Source organism: Neoarius graeffei, chromosome 14, assembly GCF_027579695.1.
Source record: "Neoarius graeffei isolate fNeoGra1 chromosome 14, fNeoGra1.pri, whole genome shotgun sequence".
NCBI lineage: Eukaryota > Metazoa > Chordata > Actinopteri > Siluriformes > Ariidae > Neoarius > Neoarius graeffei.
In genome coordinates this window covers 56,799,796-56,819,704 of record NC_083582.1, presented here as the reverse complement: position 1 = coordinate 56,819,704, position 19,909 = coordinate 56,799,796, and the positions used below count along the sequence as shown (strand labels likewise).

Here is a 19,909-nt window from a genome sequence, read left to right as displayed (position 1 = left end):
GAATCCTACGTCAGCGCTGGTTTGTTTATGAGAAAACGACCTGGTGGTTTTCTGCAAATTTCTTCAACGTTATCATGTAATTATTAAAATGGTTAACAGATGTATCGTAGGAGGGTGTAGCAACACCAGTCTTGATGGGATTAGAACTCATCGCTTCCCAAAAGACCGGACAATGAGAGAGAAATGGGAGCGCTTGGTCTACACAGGCTGTGCACTGAAACCGTGCAAAGCTTGCGCAGCCTACTGGCGCTTCCGCAGGTAACGTCACGAATCTGGCTCTAGACTCCCTTGGGATTTTTCCAGACGCATTTTATTTTATTTTTTTCTGCTGTAGACAGATGGCCTTGTGCAAAATTACCATTCTGGATGAGTGTGTAAAGGGACATACTTTCATATATACAACCCCGATTCCAAAAAAGTTGGGACAAAGTACAAATTGTAAATAAAAACGGAATGCAATAATTTACAAATCTCAAAAACTGATATTGTATTCACAATAGAACATAGACAACATATCACATGTCGAAAGTGAGACATTTTGAAATTTCATGCCAAATATTGGCTCATTTGAAATTTCATGACAGCAACACATCTCAAAAAAGTTGGGACAGGGGCAATAAGAGGCTGGAAAAGTTAAAGGTACAAAAAAGGAACAGCCGGAGGACCAAATTGCAACTCATTAGGTCAATTGGCAATAGGTCATTAACATGACTGGGTATAAAAAGAGCATCTTGGAGTGGCAGCGGCTCTCAGAAGTAAAGATGGGAAGAGGATCACCAATCCCCCTAATTCTGCACCGACAAATAGTGGAGCAATATCAGAAAGGAGTTCCACAGTGTAAAATTGCAAAGAGTTTGAACATATCATCATCTACAGTGCATAATATCATCAAAAGATTCAGAGAATCTGGAAGAATCTCTGTGCGTAAGGGTCAAGGCCGGAAAACCATACTGGGTGCCTGTGATCTTCGGGCCCTTAGACGGCACTGCATCACATACAGGCATGCGTCTGTATTGGAAATCACAAAATGGGCTCAGGAATATTTCCAGAGAACATTATCTGTGAACACAATTCACCGTGCCATCCTCCGTTGCCAGCTAAAACTCTATAGTTCAAAGAAGAAGCCGTATCTAAACATGATCCAGAAGAGCAGACGTCTTCTCTGGGCCAAGGCTCATTTAAAATGGACTGTGGCAAAGTGGAAAACTGTTCTGTGGTCAGACAAATCAAAATTTCAAGTTCTTTATGGAAATCAGGGACGCCGTGTCATTCGGACTAAAGAGGAGAAGGACGACCCAAGTTGTTATCAGCGCTCAGTTCAGAAGCCTGCATCTCTGATGGTATGGGGTTGCATTAGTGCGTGTGGCATGGGCAGCTTACACATCTGGAAAGACACCATCAATCCTGAAAGGTATATCCAGGTTCTAGAGCAACATATGCTCCCATCCAGACGACGTCTCTTTCAGGGAAGACCTTGCATTTTCCAACATGACAATGCCAAACCACATACTGCATCAATTACAGCATCATGGCTGTGTAGAAGAAGGGTCCGGGTACTGAACTGGCCAGCCTGCAGTCCAGATCTTTCACCCATAGAAAACATTTGGCGCATCATAAAACGGAAGATACGACAAAAAAGACCTAAGACAGTTGAGCAACTAGAATCCTACTTTAGACAAGAATGGGTTAACATTCCTATCCCTAAACTTGAGCAACTTGTCTCCTCAGTCCCCAGACGTTTACAGACTGTTGTAAAGAGAAAAGGGGATGTCTCACAGTGGTAAACATGGCCTTGTCCCAACTTTTTTGAGATGTGGTGTTGTCATGAAATTTAAAAATCACCTAAGTTTTCTCTTTAAATGATACATTTTCTCAGTTTAAACATTTGATATGTCATCTATGTTCTATTCTGAATAAAATATGGAATTTTGAAACTTCCACATCATTGCATTCCGTTTTTATTTACAATTTGTACTTTGTCCCAACTTTTTTGGAATCAGGGTTGTATATAAAAAAAAGGAAATTGGTCCAGAATATGCCCTTTAACTCACAGACATCCATGACTGGCTAATGTCGCTTTTATGGGCAGGAGAGTGGAATGTCATCCATCCCAGCTAGACAGCATGACCAATTATGTTGTCTCGGATTGCTGTTGCATTGCCTATTTGTAATCTTCTGATGGGGAGTGCTTCATTGCTGTGCCACCATGTCGTTGTAATGATGAATGATAAAGCTCAAACGTTCAACAGGATTTGAAATATAACTTTATTTACACTTGACAGTTTTGAAAGGGGCGGCACGGTGGTGTAGTGATTAGTGCTGTCGCCTCACAGCAAGAAGGTCCTGGGTTTGAGCCCAGCGGCCGGCGGGGGACTTTCTGTGTGGAGTTTGCATGTTCTCCCCGTGTCTGCGTGGGTTTCCTCCGGGTGCTCCGGTTTCCCCCACAGTCCAAAGACATGCAGGTTAGGCTAACTGGGGACTCTAAATTGACCGTAGGTGTGAATGTGAGTGTGAATGGTTGTCTATGTGTCAGCCCTGTGATGACCTGGCGACTTGTCCAGGGTGCACCTCGCCTTTCGCCCGTAGTCAGCTGGGATAGGCTCCAGCTTGCTTGCGACCCTGCAGAACAGGATAAAGCGGCTAGAGATAACGAGATGAGATGAGGACTTTTCTGTATTTAATATCTATTATACTCACTGTTTTAACCTGGGCCCGGGACATCAGCTGTCATTTCTATGTACCAAACAAAATATTATACTTTCTATCGTGTTTAAGGTTATTCTTTGGTAATTTATAGCTGTGCAAAATAAACTTTCACTCACCTGAAAAGGACTGAATGTCATCCTCCTCAAGTGAATCTGAATCAGTGGCCATACTAAAGGTGTCTGGGAGTGTGATTTCTCTCTTGACCACTGTCCCACTGCGTGACTGAGGGACTGAGACCGAGCGCCCCATGGACTTTGGTGACTGGATTGTTCTTTCCACTATTTCTTCCTTTGTCTCTTCCTCCTCATCCATCTTTCTATCAACATCCTCATCTATCTTTTTCTCAAACACAGCTTGCCACTCATTTACTCTTGTTTCATTCATCACAGATTGCTCCTCTTCTCCTTCTACTACGTTGTCCTCTTGAACTCTATTTTCGTTTCTTTCCTTTCCTATTTCCTCTTCTCCCCTCCCTTTCTGGATCCCTTTTTTGAAACCACTGACGCATGACATTGACTCATCCTTCATGAGAGGATTAATGCGCTCTGCAGACATTTCTTCATTTCTGCACACAGAAGTTGGATGATGTATGATGGACTTGTCCGGTTGGCCTTCAGACATGTCTGCAGCAGGTGTAACCTTTTTCTCACCTCCACACACACTTAAAGTCAGATCCTTATCTTCAGTCACTGGCAGTGATAAACGCAGGTTATTGGGTGGAAACTCGGGTAAATCTAACACTAACGAAGTACTATGACTTTCTTTACTGGACTTCTCTCCTGCAGGCCCATGGTCTTCCTCAATGGCAGTATCAATCTTCTCCATCAGTTCGTGGATGTGGACTGATGTCTCTATGACTTGCTCATACTCTCTTCTCACATGCTGTGTTTCTTCACTTGGCTTTATTGTCATGGTTTGCATAACAAATTCAGCCTTTTCCTCACTCGGTTCGTCACCGTGCTCATCTTCCTGATCCTGTTTGCAACCATCCTGACTGACAACCAAGGCTTCAGCTGGTACAACAATGCCCAGGATCCTGGCTGCCCTCTGTTCAATGGACTCGTGCACAGGAATTCCTTTGGCACACTGAATTTGATACAGATTGCTAAGATCTTCTGTTGGCATGCTATTAGCTTTCTCTTGACTCAGAAGAGCCTCCAGATGTTCATCTGCTATTGTTTTTTCATTGCTCAGATACGGATCATCGTCATAATCAGCATTATCAGGGTTTGGCATAAATGTGAACTGCTGACTTCTGACACCATGAATGTGAAGTGACCTTTCTGAGCCAGTGATAACTTTGCTGTTCTCTGACGCTTTCTTCTGGTCAGGTTTATTAGCAAAGCTTATATTACTGTTTGAATGCTTATGCTTTGAACTAAAGTCAGGGCTGTTTGTATTTTGATCTCCTCCACTATCTGAAGACGTGATCTGTGAAGCCTCACATGTTTCTGAGTTGTCAGAGGGACTTGTCAGCATTGGAGACTCTGGGCTTAAACCTACAGGTGATTCCAGTTTCACTGAGTCTGGGATCACTGTGTACACTGTAAGTCCAACATCCTTCAGTAACGATTCCTTTGGCACTGTAATATCCAACCTGTTCACCATCAGGTCATCCTGCGTCATACTCAAGACCTCATAATTGACAAACCCACTGTCCATCTCTTGTCTTGGTGGTATGGCAGGATTTACAAACTGACCCACTAGTGTAGAGAAGGCACTTCCTACTTCCCTGAAATCTTTACCTATTTGAGTCACACCACTGTGCTCTAAATCTGACCTGAAATCTAAGTTGTCATTCTTTAACTGTCGCTCAGGACTTCTTTCTGTATGTTGCTGTTTAACCCTATGTGTAGCCAACTCAGGTCTACTGAACTCCATGATTGTGGTGTCTACCTCTAAAATGCTTTTCAATGCCTCATCAAGGTCCTCTATAGCCTGATCAGTGGTTTGTTGTTTGGCATTTTGATCCTGCAGCTCCTTGTTAAAAGATTCAAGTTCCCCAATGGCATCCCATGGTCTCCTGTTTACAGGTTTTAACAAGAACTGGCCAAAGGCTTCTTGGCCATTTAGTGCTTGGGGTTTGGGTGCACTCTTTCTCAGTAGGAGCTGGCGATCAGGAGATGGTGGTGATGGAGCTGTTATGAGTTGAACTGGGCTTTTTGTACTTGAGCTGCTAGCTGTTTTTGTTTGGGAAAATGCACTATTGCTGGAAAGGTTGAAATTCTTTTGGACTTTTACGGGACACTTGTTGACACTGCATTCAGTCCCCAGCCCACTGTCTGTGGATGATAGAGGGTCATATGTAACCTGGGTTTGAGGATTTTGTACAGTTGTATTTCTTGAACCCTCAAGAGAACCTGTCTGAGTCTCTTGATTTTTATATTGATCACCTGGCCAGGATCCTGCATAGCACAATTCTTTGTCAGCACTTGCTTGGAGAGACCAAACGTCTATGATCTCTTTCCGAAGTGGAGCTCTTTTGGTCCTTTTTGTGTTCAGTGAGCTGCTGGATTGTATTAATTGCTCACTGCTGTTTGCAGTCTTTGGCATGTCTTTGCTACAGAGTTGGGTCACTGAATTTTCTGTAGGTATCACCACTAAGCTTGATATTTTTTCATTGTTATTTGGATCAATAGCTTCTTTGTTGGCTACCACGTTTATTGGAACTGACACTAAACAGAACATAGTCTCTTTAATTTTCTTCTTGTTTTTCTTATTTTCAGCTGCTGTTTGAGCCTCAAATGTCTTTACTTGTGTTACTGTATCACAGAATTGTTGGTCTATGCTGGGTTTCTGTTGGGATGTTTGATGTTGTGATGTTATTTGGAAGGAATTTAGATAGTCAGGGATGGCTGGGTACCTGTTGGAGTTTTCATCATTTGTTGATTTTGAGTTGATCACCTCTCCTGACACCTCCTTATGCATGACTGCTTCATTAACACAATCACTGATATTGCTGTTACTTGCTTCTGTGTTGCTGAATGGTTTTCCTGAGAACAGAAAGGCACTGTCATCAGGAGACTTCTCAGATGTGGAGGTGATGGGGACGTCTTTTCTGATATTCCTGATTTTGTCAGCATCGGTCAGCGAGTTCCCATCCATTCTCCCTCCTGAAATATGTCTGACTCGTGGGTCATCAAAGGGTATGTACTGAACATTCCCTATGTGCTCCTCCCCATAACCAGGGTATGCCTGTCTCCTACAGGGCATACTCCTCCTCCCATCCCTGTAATTGTCAGGCCAAGCCATCCCTGTCTGTCTCATGAACCACTCCTGGACCTCGGCCATGGCAGGCCCTTGCATATATGGGTCTCCCCTGTACTGGTAGTTCCCCATGGAATTGGCATAAGTCCTGTGCCCTCCCCTGATGACAGGTTGCCTCCTGTAAGATGGTGGAGGGATGTAACCTGGGGGCTCCATGCCAGACCCTCCAAGTTCCTGTGCAAAATAATCCTGTCTGGAAAAAGGCAGTGGAGTTCTGTCTCTGGGGTGGGGCACAAACTCACCAGAGAGCATCTCTGAACTTCCTCGCATCTGCTGGTGAACTTCATATGATGGAGGTCTAAGAGGTCGGCTAAAACGGGGCTTTGATGGGGGTGCAGACTGTACACCTGACCGGCTATTGTCAATCCATCGCTCCCTACTTTCCCCTTCACTGAGACTGCGACCTTGAGGCACCCGTGACTGGTGCCCATTTGTTCGATAGCTTCCACATGGGTCATGGCCAGAGGATGATATGCTTAAGTACTGGATACTGTCTGAGGGCATGGCCATTCTTGGCAGGGACTGGGATTTGGCTTTGGTCCTGGGAGGAACAGCACCTTCTGCTGTGCGAGGCCGCCGCTGCTCCTGTGCCCATCTTTCACCTTCACTTTCAGACATATGTTGACCTATTCCTACAGCTGGACGCCACTCTTCTGTGCCCAGGCTTTGGTACTTCCTCTCTGCTGCCATTTTCCACTGGTAGAGGGCCAGTTCACGCTCTCTGGCACGTGCACTGTCTGCTCTGCGCTGTCTCTCACGACGATGCTCTTCAGTGGTTAATGCTGACTCTGGCCTTCGTTGCATGCCCTGTGCTTTATGGTGACCACCTAATTGCTTTCCCTGTGGCTCCCTGATGTCCACGTAGTCCAGGAGCATGTTGAAGTCTTGACCCCGTCTTCGCCAGTAAGCAACATCATGCTCTGGCCTTGGATGAGTGTACATTTCTCTGTGGGCATCATGGAATCTGCACCATATACACAGACACACAGAAGAAATGTGAGTAAAAAAAAAAAAACTAATTTAGTGAGTTAGGGTTCGCAGATGTTCCTTCACCACAAAGAACAGATATAGACAAGTAGTGTATAAGATATTTAAAGTGAAAAAAACAAATTTCTATCACATTTAAATTGTTTTTTTCTGTGTTCTGCTCATTCACTTATTGTAGTTTTTTTTTTAATAAAGCATTTTGAACTGTATTATTATACATGAAAGGTGCTATATAAATAACATTTTCTATTATTATTATATGGCCATTTAAATGATCTTTCTATGATGTGCAGTGAGTGAGTCAATCATTTCTCTTTGACCTGCTTTTGTATAGTGAATTATCTTGTGCTGACCCTCCAGAAAATGTTAAATGGCTTTATGATTTTTTTTTTCCAACAGTCATGTGAGCACTGCACTGACTCCACCTACAAAACAGCTGTGCTGTAATTTGTAACGGAGCAATGCTCACATTTGTGTTCATAATATTTATTAAGTTTGATGTTACGTAATATATAAAGGAATGGAATTGTGATCCCTGGTGAAAATCTTTCAAGGATCTTCAAGGATCCGTAAAGTTCTTTGTGAGGGATTTTGTGGATCCTGTTGAGGATCTCAACAAAGATCCTCAAAAGATCTTCAAGGATCTTTAAAATTCTTGGCAAGATCTTCAAAGATCTACGAAGCTCTTTTAACTTCTTGCCAAGATTTTCAAGGACCTACAAGGATCTTCAAAGTTCTTTTCAAGGTCTTCAAGCATCTTTAGAATTATTGTCAAGATCTACAAGAATCTTAAAAAACAAAAAACCATATTCAATTCCAAACAAAACTATTCTTTATTGATGCTATCATAACATATACACTGACATTTCCAGTAGAAGTCATCAACTGATTGACCAAGAGAGCCTTTCAAGATCTCTGAAACCTTGAAAATCATGAACCGTTCTTTCAAAGATCATTTTAAGATGTTGGCTATTCAGGATTTCTTGGTATATCCTTATCTGATTCTTATGGATCATAATTATGTAAGTTTCAATCTATTTCCATCCTTGCCAATTCCGTTGAATTAGGATCATTTTAAAAAATCTTTAAGGATCCTCACAAAGATCTTGTAAAGACCTTGACAAGGATCCTTACAAGATCCTGATTAAATCATTGAGGATTCCAGTTAAGATCTTTAAAAGATCCTGAAAAGGATCCTTTTAAGATCTTTGAAGGATCCTTGTTAAATCTTTGAGGAACTTTGCAAAGATCTTGTGAAGATTTTGGCAAAGATCCTTAAAAGATCCTGATCACATCCTCAAAGATCCTAGCAAAGATCTTAACAAGATCCTTAGAAGGATCCTTCTAAGATCTTTGAAAGATCCTTGTTGAATTCTTGAGCATCTTGCAGGATCCTTGCAAAGATCTTTGTGGGCATCATTAAGAGGATCTTTGTAGGCTCCTTAAAAGATCTTTGTCAAATCCTTGAGGATCTTTACAAATTATTTTGCATATGAAGATCTTTGAAAATCTTTCGAAGATCCTTTAAAGATCCTTACCTTTAAGGATCTTTGACAGGTCTTTGACACGGTGGTGTAGTGGTTAGCACGGTCGCCTCACAGCAAGAAGGTTCCAGGTTTGAACCCAGCGGCCGGCGAGGGCCTTTCTGTGCGGAGTTTGCATGTTCTCCCCATGTCAGCGTGGGTTTCCTCCGGGTGCTCCGGTTTCCCCCACAGTCCAAAGACATGCAGTTAGGTTAACGTGGGGCGGCCTTGGGCTGAAGTGCCCTTGAGCAAGGTACTTAACCCCTGACTGCTCCCCGGGCGCTCTAGTGTGGCTGCCCACTGCTCTGGGTGTGTGCGTGCGTGTGTTCACTGCTTCAGATAGGTTAAATGCAGAGGATGAATTTCACTGTGTTTGAAGTGTGCATGTGACAAATAAAAAGGTTTCTTCTTTTCTTCTATCCTCATGGATCCTTAAATATCCTGTGAGGTTTTTCACCAGGGATTTAACAGAAGTCTTATAATGTACCAATGGATCTGCATTGAACATGTAAAAGGGAATGATAATGGGGTGTTCCAATATAGTTCTGCTTTATAACATAACAGTCCTGTATGGCGAGAAATGGACCAACATACTTCAAAATGTACCTGACACAGCAAATGTGTGTATCAGGGAAAGAGTGAGAGGTACTGAGAAAAAAAAAAGAGAGAGAGGATGGCGGCAGGAGCTGGCAAGTGAGAAAAGGAGAGAAACTGAGTCATAAGAAGTGTTTGGTGAAGGTGAAGACGCAACACTATTAACTTATTTGCATGTTTTAAAATATATACATAGTAATAGAGAAGATATGAAGAGAGATAAGGAAACATACTGCAAAAAAGAGAGCACACCGTTGGTATCTTGTCCTATACCTGAGAAAAAGTCCTTGACAGCTGCCACCATTACATAACATGCCTCATCAACCCCAGCTAACTTAAGCCTGAGCTGAAAGGAAATGAAGACTAATGTGATAAAAATGGGGAGAGGTTTTGTGTGTCCTTGAGTCAGCAAGAGTACGTACATGGGTGTAATATAAAAGTATAATGCTGTAAAACACTTAGACCAACCCGCTGTCACTGGTCAAGGTGCCTCCTGGTGAGTGTCCATCTACTAGGTTAGCATTGTCCTCCTCTGTCCTCTGGTTCTTGTCTCTGATCTCTGTGTCACTGGGGCCACTCCGAGATGAAGTCTGTCTCACATCACCACCGTAAACGCAGTCCGCTTTGTAGCCGTTCACTGCGCCATGTCCCCTCCGCTTGTCTGTGATTTCACACCGACTGTTACTGCGCGTCGCCGGCCGCTGTTCATGGGACGAGGGTGAGGATGAGTGCGATGGAGGGACGTTGTTGTTGCTGCTGATTTTGTATCCATGAGAGATAAGAAGGTCCTCCACACTATACATGGCTAAGCAGGAGTGTGTTGTGATGTCCAAAGTGTGTGTGCGCGGATGTCGTCAGAGTTCTAAACGTTTTCCAGATGAGGCGTGTCTATGAACAGCTGCACCAGAGAGGCCATCACTGTGAAAAGAAATAAAATCGGACGAGGAAAAGTGTGTGAGAGAAAGAGTCAGAGAATTATTAATATGAATTTTTTTTCCCCAAAATCGCTTTGATGTGAAGAATGCGCCCCCAACCAAAGGCGAGACTGTCAAAGCCCAACCTTAGAAGAGAAGTAATTCTCAATGGCTGTCTGCCTGCCTGTCTGTTCGATTACCCATTCCCCTCTCACCCCCGCTTCTCTTTCAGCACAGCAATGATACGCTATCCAGCCCACTGAAGTAGAAGGCAGCACGCCTCATGCACATTGACCCAATTAGAGGGAAAAATCATAGCTGCCATGTTACCCCACTGCTGACTAAACAGATAATCAACAAGGATAAAACAAAGCCACCAACATCAGACAATAGTGAATGAAATGTGAATGAATGGGGCACTGTCATACTACTAATTAAGATGTATACTCCGTGCATGCTCACTGACTAAGCAAGTCTTGAAGTAAATCTATATTTATGTGTGCCTGTGGTGGAAATCATAACAGTAAACTATCCCAACACAAACTCAATCTTTCTGACATCTCAGCCTCAGAATCTTTCCTGGCCACAAGCTTTAGGTTCTTGAAGTTTGCAATCTGACTGGCACTTCATGACTTTTCTGCGCACCGCATTTCCATGTGCCTTTTCCAACAGGAAAACAAGCCTTTGAATACTGTGATACAATGACATTTTTAGAATGAGATATAATCATTGACGGGTGGCACGGTGGTGTAGTGGTTAGCGCTGTCGCCGCACAGCAAGAAGGTCCTGGGTTCAAGCCCAGTGGCCGGCGAGGGCCTTTCTGTGTGGAGTTTGCATGTTCTCCCCGTGTCTGCACAGGTTTCCTCCGGGTGCTCCGGTTTCCCCCACAGTCCAAAGACATGCAGGTTAGGCTTAGCCTGGGCCCGCCCATCCTAAGCGTGACGCAACACGAGGGCCTGTTGCGAGCTTAGTCTGGCCAGGCAAGCTATCTCCAGCTCTTCCAAGCTCCCGAAAAATCGGGAACCAATCAACTTTGAGCATCTCCAATGGCCCTGGGTAGAGGCGTGGTCAAGGCACTGACATAGTAGAACTACAACCGGAAGCCATAGATTGTTTACAGAATCTATGCCGGAAGCGCTTCATTCACGCGTCCGCATCTATTACGCATAGATGCTGTATTGAAAGCATTCAACGGGAAGTTCTCATTGAAAACGGAGCAAAGAGCAGCCCTGGAGGTATTTATTGAAAGGAAGGACGTTTTCGCCTTGCTCCCGACTGGCTTCGGTAAGAGTTTAATCTACCAGTTAGCCCCGTCGCGTCGCATACGTCAGAGGAAAGAGTGATGTGATTGGTTTAAGCTTCGTCACAGCCTTTTCTGGCTTCGACCAGTAGCAAACAGGCATTTCAGGGAGGCGGGTCAACCACGGGCTCTGGGAAACGGTTGGGCTTAATATCTTGGCCAGACCAATGCTCGCAGAGCTTTGTCGCGTTAGCCAGACTAGGTTAGGCTAATTGGTGGCTCTAAATTGACTGTAGGTGTGAATGTGAGTGTGAATGGTTGTTTGTCTCTGTGTCTCAGCCCTGTGATGATCTGGCGACTTGTCCAGGGTGTACCCCGCCTCTCGCCCATAGTCAGCTGGGATAGGCTCCAGCTTGCCTGCGACCCTGTAGAACAGGATAAGCGGCTACGGATAATGGATGGATATAATCATTGACTTGAAAAAAAGTTCACAAAATGTAACAGATGCTATAATTCTGACTTGTGAGAAAATTCTAACAGTTTGTGCCATCTTTAACTCGCCAGTATACAAGGGCACTTTGAGTAATATCAGTACTTTTGGTTTAGTTTGTATTTATCCAGTCTGGGAGCACTGCACCGTTTTAAACAAAGCCAAAAAATGCAGATCACTAATGAAAGGGTGGGGGAAAAGACGGGGTTGAAAGATCAGTTTAGCAGCTCTCTTTAAAAAATGCTCCAAAACACCAAAGATCAATTTAAATGGTATAAACACAGCATATGTATAAATGCACTTAAATCTAAAAATAAATAAAATAATGTAAAAATTTATTTGCAGAAGGACACAGAATTATATCATATTTGGCAGGAGATTCTCTGTGTCTTCAAAATGAAAACTGAAACCATGCCAGCCAGACTGACTAAACTGGCTCTCTGCTACACCACAGCAGGAGAATGTTTATGGAGAGTGAGGTGATCTATCGTTCCTGTTACACGCACACATGGAATCTCATCTTCATCTTTAGTCATACCAGTTCAGATGTTTCAAGCTAAACTTTCAAGCAAACTAAACAAATACAAAAAATACGTATAATTCATAGCTTTTTATCCATTTAGTATGGTCAGGGTTACTTCTACACCTACAGATGTATGAATCTAACACACCTGCTTCAAATAATTCACCATCTAAATAGCAGAGTATATTCATTAATTCATATATTCAGTAATTGCTTTGGTCAGAGTCACTGGGAATCTGGATCCTATCTGGGGAGCACTTGGTGTGAGCTGCTAAGACACCCTGGATTCCAGAGTGTAGTGCATTAAAACTGTTAAAGCTAAATACGTCCATCCATTATCCGTAACCGCTTATCCTGTGCAGGGTTGTGGGCAAGCTGGAGCCTATCCCAGCTGACTATGGGTGAGAGGCGGGGTACACCCTGGATAAGTTGCCAGATCATCGCAGGGCTGACACATCGAGACAAACAACCATTCACATTCACACCTACGGTCAATTTAGAGCCACTAATTAGCCTAACCTGCATGTCTTTAGACTGTAGGGGAAACCGGAGCACCCAGAGGAAACCCACGCAGACACGGGGAGAACATGCAAACTCCACACAGAAAGGCTCCCTCGTCAGCCACTGAGCTCGAACCCAGAACCTTCTTGCTGTGAGGCGACAGTGCTAACCGCTACACCACTGTGCCGCCCTAAAGCTAAATACTTTAGAACCAAATTACTGTAGTAGAATTGATCAACTTATGAAAAACATGAGGGTAGCTTGTAGTTTCAAACATGAACATGCTCGGCTTGTGTAGCAGATCTTTTGTTGCAGCCAATCGCACCCATGTCTGTAAATTATTTGCTTGAAGGCAGCTCACTGTAATAGGAAAGCCTTTCACTGTTTTTCTAAAATTTCATTTGCCCACTCTGGTCTGATTAGCGAAGTGACAACATCACTTGATAAAACTAAAAAGGTGGACAACAAAAAAACCAAACTGTTTAAAGCCGACTGGACTGAGAAGTATGCGATTATTTTCCACTTCAAGTTCGAAATCGGTGGTAATGTGAAGCACCGCTACAAAAGAAAACACAAACGCTTCAATATGATGTGTCTTATTTATAGCCATGAACTAATCACCAATGGTTAAGCGTCTTGGTATCAATCCTTTAGTGCACAAGGAGTTAAATTTCAGTCTAAACTAAAACATTATACCTTTATACTTTTGGCTCCTGCTTGAATGTAAATCCTTTATGAAAGAAGGAAAGATTACTGTATGTCCTTTATTCTACCTGAGAACATACTCTCTTTCAGACACACATGTGTCAGTGAATCTTTGTAAAACGGAAGTCTCGGAGCAGAGAAACACTAATGCGATTGCCTTTCTTTAAGAACCTTAAACCTGTTAGTCTTGGCGGATTGACTTTTGAATTTCTCTTGGTGACCCAACCTTCTTTAGTGTCTAAAATGATGTTAAATCCTCTATGCAAAACACTGACAGTGCTGCACATATAAATGATCCTAATTTGTGTGATGAATGCAGAGTGCTCACAAGTTGTATTCTGCATCCATCATTTTCAACCAAGCTACTTCAGATGCACACTTCCTGAGAATTCTGTGTGTAACTTAGACTACGTTCAGACTGCACCTTGAAACGACCCATATCCGATTTTCTTGCCCATATGCGACCTGTATCCGATTTGTTATTGACAATCTGAACGACACCGATCCGATTTTTTCACATGCGACCCAGGCCGCTTACGCTACGTTCACACTGCAAGGCTTAATGCTCAATTCCGATTTTTTTGTGAAATCCGATTTTTTTGTGAGGTCGTTCACATTAACAAATATATGCGACTTGTATGTGATCCTCAGTATGAACGAAAAGCGACCTAAAAGTGTTCCGCATGCGCATTGCAGGATATGACGACGTCACACGCAGTGAGCATGGCCAGTGTTTACGGAAGTATGACTCATCCAATCGAGCTTGAATAGCTGCATCCCCCCAAATGGAAATCAGCTCCCTAACCTCTGCGTCCTTCCATTGAGAAGATTCAGAACCTTCACAGCCCGAAGCGTCCCTCGCATTGATGTCATGCGCAGGGGCGCAGACACGTTTTTTGAACTGGGAGGGACAAAAAATTGGGGGGGACAAAGCTGCCAGCAAACCAACCCCAACCCTGATATGCCTGTCAAACTTGTTGTTAGTAACCATAGCAACCAAGCTCGAGCTCGCAACCTGTGCAGTCTGCGCAGCTCAACCAACCGAATATCAGTCTTTGTTTTATGTGAGTTGTTGCAACTATGTATACACTGCCGTGCACCTCAATAAACCGAATGGTAATTAGTCTTTTGATTTTTCCGTGAGGTTTGCCTTATGCAAAGAAAGACAGCATAGACATTTTTTCCTCCCTATAAGTGGGGGGGACCGAACGAGGTGAATTTAAATATGACTCGTCCCACCCTCTATCTGCGCCCGTGATTATGCGCCATGTTGTTGTAACTTTTTTGAGAGACCCGCCGCCTACTTCAGCGCAGAATAGTGACGTTTATGGCTTGTTGATGACGTGTAAGTCGGATGAATGCGACCTGGCGGTTCAGACTGAAGTCGAAAAGAGCGGATAGGAATCGGAATTAGGACCACATATCCAAACGGCCTGGGTCGGATTTGAAAAAATCGGATCTGTGTCGTTCATATTGTCAATAAAAGATCGGATACAGGTCACATATGGGCGAAAAGATCGGATTTGAGTCACTTCAGCCTGCAGTGTGAACGTAGCCTTAGATATGTGGTCCTAAATCCGATGCATATCCGATATTTTCACATGCGACTGCAGTCTGACCGGACAGGTCGCATTCATGCGACCTACACGTCATCAACAAGAGACAAATGTCACTATTCTGCGTTGGCTAATCCCGCCTCTTTGGTGGAAAACAACAACATTTGTACAGTTTTCAGAATTTAAATAGACTTTTATAAAATTGATCAAGCTAATGGTGGATTTGGTAGGGACCTGGATGTTGATCTGTTAGCCTGATTAAATAAAACAGTTTCTATAACTGATTTATAACTTAAACCATCCTGTATTACAAGATTATAAGATTGTTCAGGAAATTTCCAGTAATTTGACACCTTCGGTCTCATTACTCTGCTGCCCACATTAATCAGATGATTGTGAGAGTTCCGCCGCCGCCACAAAAACCACATCACCAGGTCTCGCCTCATCTCCATAGCAAACTGCACTGGTGTTTCTGCACCTTGAGCCAGCGCTGAGAGAAGTTGCAGAATTCAGCTGGCTATAAACAATCTAAATAAATATTTATAAAAATGTAGAAAAAGTTTATTAATATGACGAAATAAATATGTGCAAATTATTAAGCCTGAATTAAGAGTTTGGTAATACAGCGGCCGTATCCCAAATGACTGCCTACTGAAGCTCGAGTGCACTTTTTAGAGTTTAAAAATCCATTACTTCCTAGTAACATGTAGTGCACTTATATAGAAATTAGAGAGATATTTAGGAGTCAACCCTCGTTACCAGGCTACACGTTTTCATTTCAGTTCAGAAACAAAAACACACACGAGACCTCACACTTTAACACTAACCAGATAATTAAACAAAAAAAAAAAAAGAAATCATTAAACTTGAAGAGTGCGCTTTTTTTTTTGTTTACGTATTACGTAGATGTGCTTATTACGTGTCAATTTGCGCATGCGGGACACTTTTGGGTCGTTTTCCGTTCATATTGGAGATCGCATACAAGTCTCATATAATTGGTAATGTGAACGGCCTAACAAAAAAATCGGATTTCACAACAAATTGGATATGGGTCGTTTCAGGTTGCAGTCTGAATGTAGTGTTAGGGACAGAAGTGTGCTCTAAAACAATAGCCCAATTTTAAAAAATAGAAATAGTTGCTTTCTTCACTCTCAAATGACACAGTAAGAACATTTAAGTTATACGAAACTACAGATTTACTGGTGACAAAGCCGGTAAGATGCACTTTCATCAGAAACTTTTATTATAAAGTTTATACTCCCCCACACACAAACAGTATAACCCAAAAGCAAACACACTTTAAATTTCATTGAACTGAACCCGGAAAGGTCTTGCTATTTGATACAGCGTTTATATACTCTATTATTATTATTGTGCAAAAATAAGCTGCAGCTGCCACCACACTTGGAGAATGAAACAGGCCTGTTGTTCTGCTGAGTAATACAGAAAATGCCTGTTGATTTTAAAAACGTCTGCTACTTTAATGGTGACAAATAGCTTCTAACTGCGCCTTTCAGAAAAAAAGGGTAGATCTAGTAGATTTGGATAATAACACGTTTTTTTTCCCCATTTATGACCTATTTTTGTAGCCAACATATCAGGCATGCTAAAAATAAACACAACCACATGCAGACTAATGATGTTGCAAGTCTACGGTGCATGAAAACTACACCGAGAAACAATAAATACATTTCAAAGAAACAGATGTCGGGTTATATAAATTTTACAGTAAGCTGCAGGATCCTAAGCCAATAGAGCAGGAAGATTCTACAGAAATGACAAAAGATGGCAATCTCTCAGGCAGCCAGTACCAAGAGGTCCACATTTAAGTTTGCAAGAACTGGATTCTTTAAACACCACTAATGGGCCCCGTCTGTTTTAGTTCATTTTATTTTCTTATTATTAGAACAAATTATCTACAAGAAAGCTAAGATTTTGGCTTCATGCCTCTCTTCACTATGAGGCATGGCTGCACATGGTACCGTATAAAGCCTTGTGCTGCTCACTCGTAAATAAATCACACATTTTTAGGTCTGAGCTTTTGGAGGGCATCTGGTCTCTTCGTCACACCCGCCTTCCCATCAGGTGTGCAGAGAGCCCAGAGCTGCCGCCATGACAGTTTGGTGTCAACTCCTTATTCATAGCCTGAGTGAGATTTGTGGAGTCCATTTATAAGAATGGGAGGATGGAGGAAAAAGTGGTGCAGGATGCAAACGGTGATGTTTGGAAAGCAAGTGTAAATCTGTTGATGAGTCTAAAATGGTTAAAGTGAAGGTCACACATTTGCCACAATTCATAAGTTTAAAAAAAGTTGCAAAATTCCTTGAGTGTTGGTTTCTTGATTCAAGTCCAGAACGTGGCAAAGGCTGCACCAATACGGTGCAAGTGCCTTCTATTAAAACGATATATGGTCTGCAAATCTCAAACTATTATCAATTCTTGGGCCTGAGCTCTCTCTAAGGAACAAACGAGGCATAAACAAAAAGAGAACAATGGCATCTGTTCTGTCCTTCAGAAAATTTCCATTTTAGCCGCACCTAATCATTGTTCTCCAGGCTCTGTTACAATGTGGCCTTGACACTGTCTTTTATGATGCACAGTAACGTTCTCAGTTCGGACCTCAGTCACATCATTGTTTCCTTCATGACATCACGCAGGTCAGCCTCTTCTTCCTGAGCATATGAGAGCTACAGAGGAGTGCAGCATGTTGAGAACCAGCGGCTGTGGCTGGGCCCTGAGGAGGGAGGCAAAGTCAACAACAGAGCGACCCTTCTTTGATTTGATAATATACATTTTATGTTAAGTTTAAACATTAATTATTAACTATTATTTTCTATATTTGCAAGAAAGTAACAAATTTAGTTTTATTACAATTTCTATGGTTTTTATTACTATTTTATTATGCAGAATTGCTTATAAAAAGGACCGCGCCCATATCTGACAAGGTGCCACAGGAAAAAAAATTTTTTTTTTTTACTTGTAGCAGGGGGTTTTCTAGAAAAATTTAGTATGAGGGTGCTGTAACCATGGCGAGGGAGGGGGGGGGGTCCGTCCCCCCCCCCTCCGCCGTGCGAAGCCTTTGAAAAATTGAGGCTACAATGGGACATTCTGAGGCTATCTGAGAGGGAAATTGTAACAAATTGTTTGTCAACATTGAAAAAGAAAGAAGTAATCTTCTTCTGCCCCGGACAGTCTTTGGCTTTCTTCCATTTCGTGCCGCGGGATGACATCTTTAAATGCCCAAGTGTCAACAAAAACAACTTGCGAACTACTTCTGTCAAAAGCTCCCGCGCCGGTGGGTGAAAGGTCATTGAGTCTCGAGAAATCTCGCTCTACAAGTCAGCTGACCTTGTATGTAACCCATGTCAAATCTCGCGAGAGCAGCCGCGACAAGTAAACAACTAAACAACATGGCGTCTCAGTCTGGAAAACGCCAATTCGGATTGTTTTTGCACTGTCTGGCGGTGTATCTACTATGATTGGAATATTTTTGGAGTAATTATAACGTATTTGATTATCAGACACATTGTCACGTGGTGTTGCTGGGATGTTTTCACAGAGAAAAGATCGTTTTGAGAAAGATTGCATGTTGTGCAGTAGCATATAAGTGCATGGCCTAAGTGTGACTTGGGGTTCAATCGGCATTTCGGTAAGAGGGCGCAACGCCCCTGTTCCCCGGTTTAGACGAAAGCCTGTGTAGTATTAAAGGCCTGATGACACGTTTTTGACATCTTTGGCGATGTTTTATAACATAAAAAGTAATTCCCGATGATCCATATATTAATTCACGAAGGCGCCTATTTTACAAGTTATGATAAAAAACGCGGCTATTTGAGCAAATTTGACGGGGCTGCAGCACCCAGGAGACGAAAGAGGAGGAGGAGCTATATGACGTAAGCGAAAGAATCTTCCTCCTAACTTACCAGTTTGTTGTTGATGCGAGAGGTGTTCAGTTTATCATTATTAGTATTATTATTATAATATATATATATATATATATATATATATATATATATATATATATATATATATATATGCCGGCTTTTGCTCCAAAACCCACAAGGATGGGGTAAGTTTATTCAAGTTTCCCAGAGATCCCGAGCTGCATGCGAAGTGGGTGAAGCAAGTCAGGCGCACTCGTGACAAGTGGGAGCCCTCACCAACATCCGTCCTGTGCTCTGAACACTTCGATTTGGATTGTTTTGACACCCTTCCCAGCTTAAAGGAATCTCTTGGGTGTTCAGTTCAGCACAAACGTGTGCTGCTACCATCAGCAGTGCCTACAGTATTCCGGAGGGGGTCTACTAGTAGCTATGCTGGATCCAGCAGTCGCCTGGGACAAGGCGACTCCTCCAAACACAGTCCTCCTGTCAGAACATGTGTTGAGAAACGACATAAGATAAAGGTACGTAGAGCTATAGAGTGCTCCAACATGATGCTAAAAATAGTAACACTGCGGTCTGCGCGGCCATCTTGGAAGTGACTCGCTCCAGAGCGCTCAGAGTACACATCACAGAGTACACATTCATGATAATCATAAATGTAATCATAAAGTCGGCGTGATATCAGTCATGTATTTGCTTGTGAAAGCTTGCGGCTTTCATGTAACTGCCGCCTAGCAACGAGAGGCAAAGGGTAAAGAGGGTAGGCTATCATAGATTCTATTCGGAAGAGATCAAAACATGATTGCTTAAAAATGAGGTATTTTAACAATTTGCATCCGTTTTGTGATTATCGTGACACTTGTGTGTTCTATAGAACTGTATGTCTTATCAGCACATCGAGGATCTTCCACCGGAGGCTTTAGCAAGTACTCGTAGCAACACTACACTTTACCCTTTGCCATGCGTTGTTAGGGAACGGTAGCAAGTACCCTGGTTTGTTGATGTGACAGATTTGTAGT

General features: G+C 42.7%; 1 protein-coding gene across 9 annotated transcripts in view; it reads right to left on the bottom strand.

Annotated features, from left to right (window-relative positions):
* The window catches only part of jcada (junctional cadherin 5 associated a), a 66,181-nt gene that overhangs the window by 3,859 nt on the left and 42,413 nt on the right, over positions 1–19,909 (bottom strand). For 6 of the 9 annotated variants that reach the window (XM_060940096.1, XM_060940093.1, XM_060940091.1 and 3 more), the window contains exons 2-3: positions 9,546–9,995; positions 2,823–6,937 (exon numbers count right to left, since the gene is read on the bottom strand). In XM_060940096.1, coding sequence (XP_060796079.1) covers positions 2,823–6,937; positions 9,546–9,880 — 4,450 coding nt within the window. In that variant the 5' untranslated portion in view covers positions 9,881–9,995. Of the gene's footprint in view, positions 1–2,697; positions 2,734–2,822; positions 6,938–9,545; positions 9,996–19,909 lie in introns of all 9 variants that reach the window. The other 3 variants (XR_009656525.1, XR_009656526.1, XM_060940097.1) reach the window with 1 other exon arrangement.